We start from the raw sequence: 1,473 nt of genomic DNA, 5'->3' as shown, positions 1-1,473 counted from the left end.
TTTCTTACATGCGAGTAATGCAAGAAGTATGACTTTAATGACAAATAATAATATTCAAAATCCTATATGAACAAGACCAAAACCCAATCATACTTACAACAAATCTGGAATTAATCTTCTGAAGAATTTGCTTCTCTATAAGCACCATTGCTTCTCCTTTTCGCTTCTTTATTCTCTTCTTCTCTAATTTCTTGCACGCATACATCTTCCCTGTTGCTCTTACTTGACACGCACACACCTCCCCAAAGCCTCCTTTCCCTAGAACCCTGTACATTCTGAAGGTCTTGTATGTTACTGGTTGACTGAAAAGATATTTTGAAGGCAAATGAATACATGATAAACCAAAATGTATAGATAATATCAAAGATCAGAGTAGGGGGAAGTGACCATGAGAAAGCAGAGATTAATTATAGCAGAAAAATGTGTGTACATTATGCATATTTTTCTTTAAAAATAAATCACTATGGCTTAAAACCTTCAGATACATGTTTATTTTGTTAATGTTACTGGTTTACTGCCATGATAAATCTAAGAACCAGTCAAAATTAATGAAATGTTTCACAAGATTCAGATGACCATAAAACCTTTTGTTACATACACACCTAAAGATCAGAACTTCTAGACAACGAAACAAAAGCCATTCTTTGATACAGCAAGTACTAGGAATTCATCTAGCCTACTTTTACATTTCCACTGAATAATTTAAAGAGATTAACTTATTATCAATATCACCAAAAGGATGCTCCTTTTCTTTTAGGGTGGGGGGTGGCACTTTCTTGCATTTTACCTTTCTAGCCATTTCCATTGTAGATATCTGTGGAAGTACATGGAAGCCTCAAATTCCTTGAAAGGTTCATTAGCCAGGAAGAGCTTTACGTCGGCAACGCATCCTTGGAAGAGGTCCTTCTCCGCTGTGTCTCTGCTCAGGTTCTCCTTGCATGTTTCCACTAAGGACTCGTTCAAAATTCCCAAAATCTGCCATTCCATAAACTGAAAGAGAAGAAAAAAGTAAAGCACTACTCAATATCTAAATAACATAATTTTTAAAAATTTGGAAATCCCAAGGAACTTAACACTCAATAAATTATCTCACATAGTGAATTCTATATATATATCATCTTCTAATATCTAATGACTTACAGCTTTTTGAAGATATTTGTTAAATATGGTATGTGCAGCCTCTTGTCTCTTCTCATCTAATTCTACTTGGTACTGTTCCTGTAGAAACACATATATAACAAATAAGACGAACTGCATAATCACAATGATTTGTTTTTGCCCCCCTCCCCCAAAGCCCACACTAAAAATGTCTCTTGCTACAAAAATAATTATGTGAATTTTCTCTCTAAAATGGTCAAAACACCATATATGAACAATATACCTCTTATCTGTCAAAATAAAAAATAACAAATATGTGAGCAGCAAACAAAATAAACATATAAAGAAGAAGTGTGTTTTGTAAGTGTGCATATT

The 1,473-nt window shown here is 33.8% G+C and overlaps 1 protein-coding gene across 1 annotated transcript in view; it reads right to left on the bottom strand.

The window, feature by feature from the left end:
• LOC119593577 (G protein-coupled receptor kinase 2-like) overlaps positions 1-1,473 on the bottom strand; it is a gene marked incomplete at its 5' end in the record, with an annotated part of 13,324 nt that overhangs the window by 2,899 nt on the left and 8,952 nt on the right. The window contains 3 exon segments of the mRNA XM_037942534.1: positions 94-302; positions 788-990; positions 1,141-1,218. Coding sequence (XP_037798462.1) covers positions 94-302; positions 788-990; positions 1,141-1,218 — 490 coding nt within the window.

Source organism: Penaeus monodon, chromosome 32 (genome assembly GCF_015228065.2).
Source record: "Penaeus monodon isolate SGIC_2016 chromosome 32, NSTDA_Pmon_1, whole genome shotgun sequence".
NCBI classification, from domain to species: Eukaryota; Metazoa; Arthropoda; class Malacostraca; order Decapoda; family Penaeidae; genus Penaeus; species Penaeus monodon.
The sequence above is the reverse complement of the archived record's forward strand: the minus strand, read 5'-3'. Positions and strand labels throughout refer to the sequence as shown.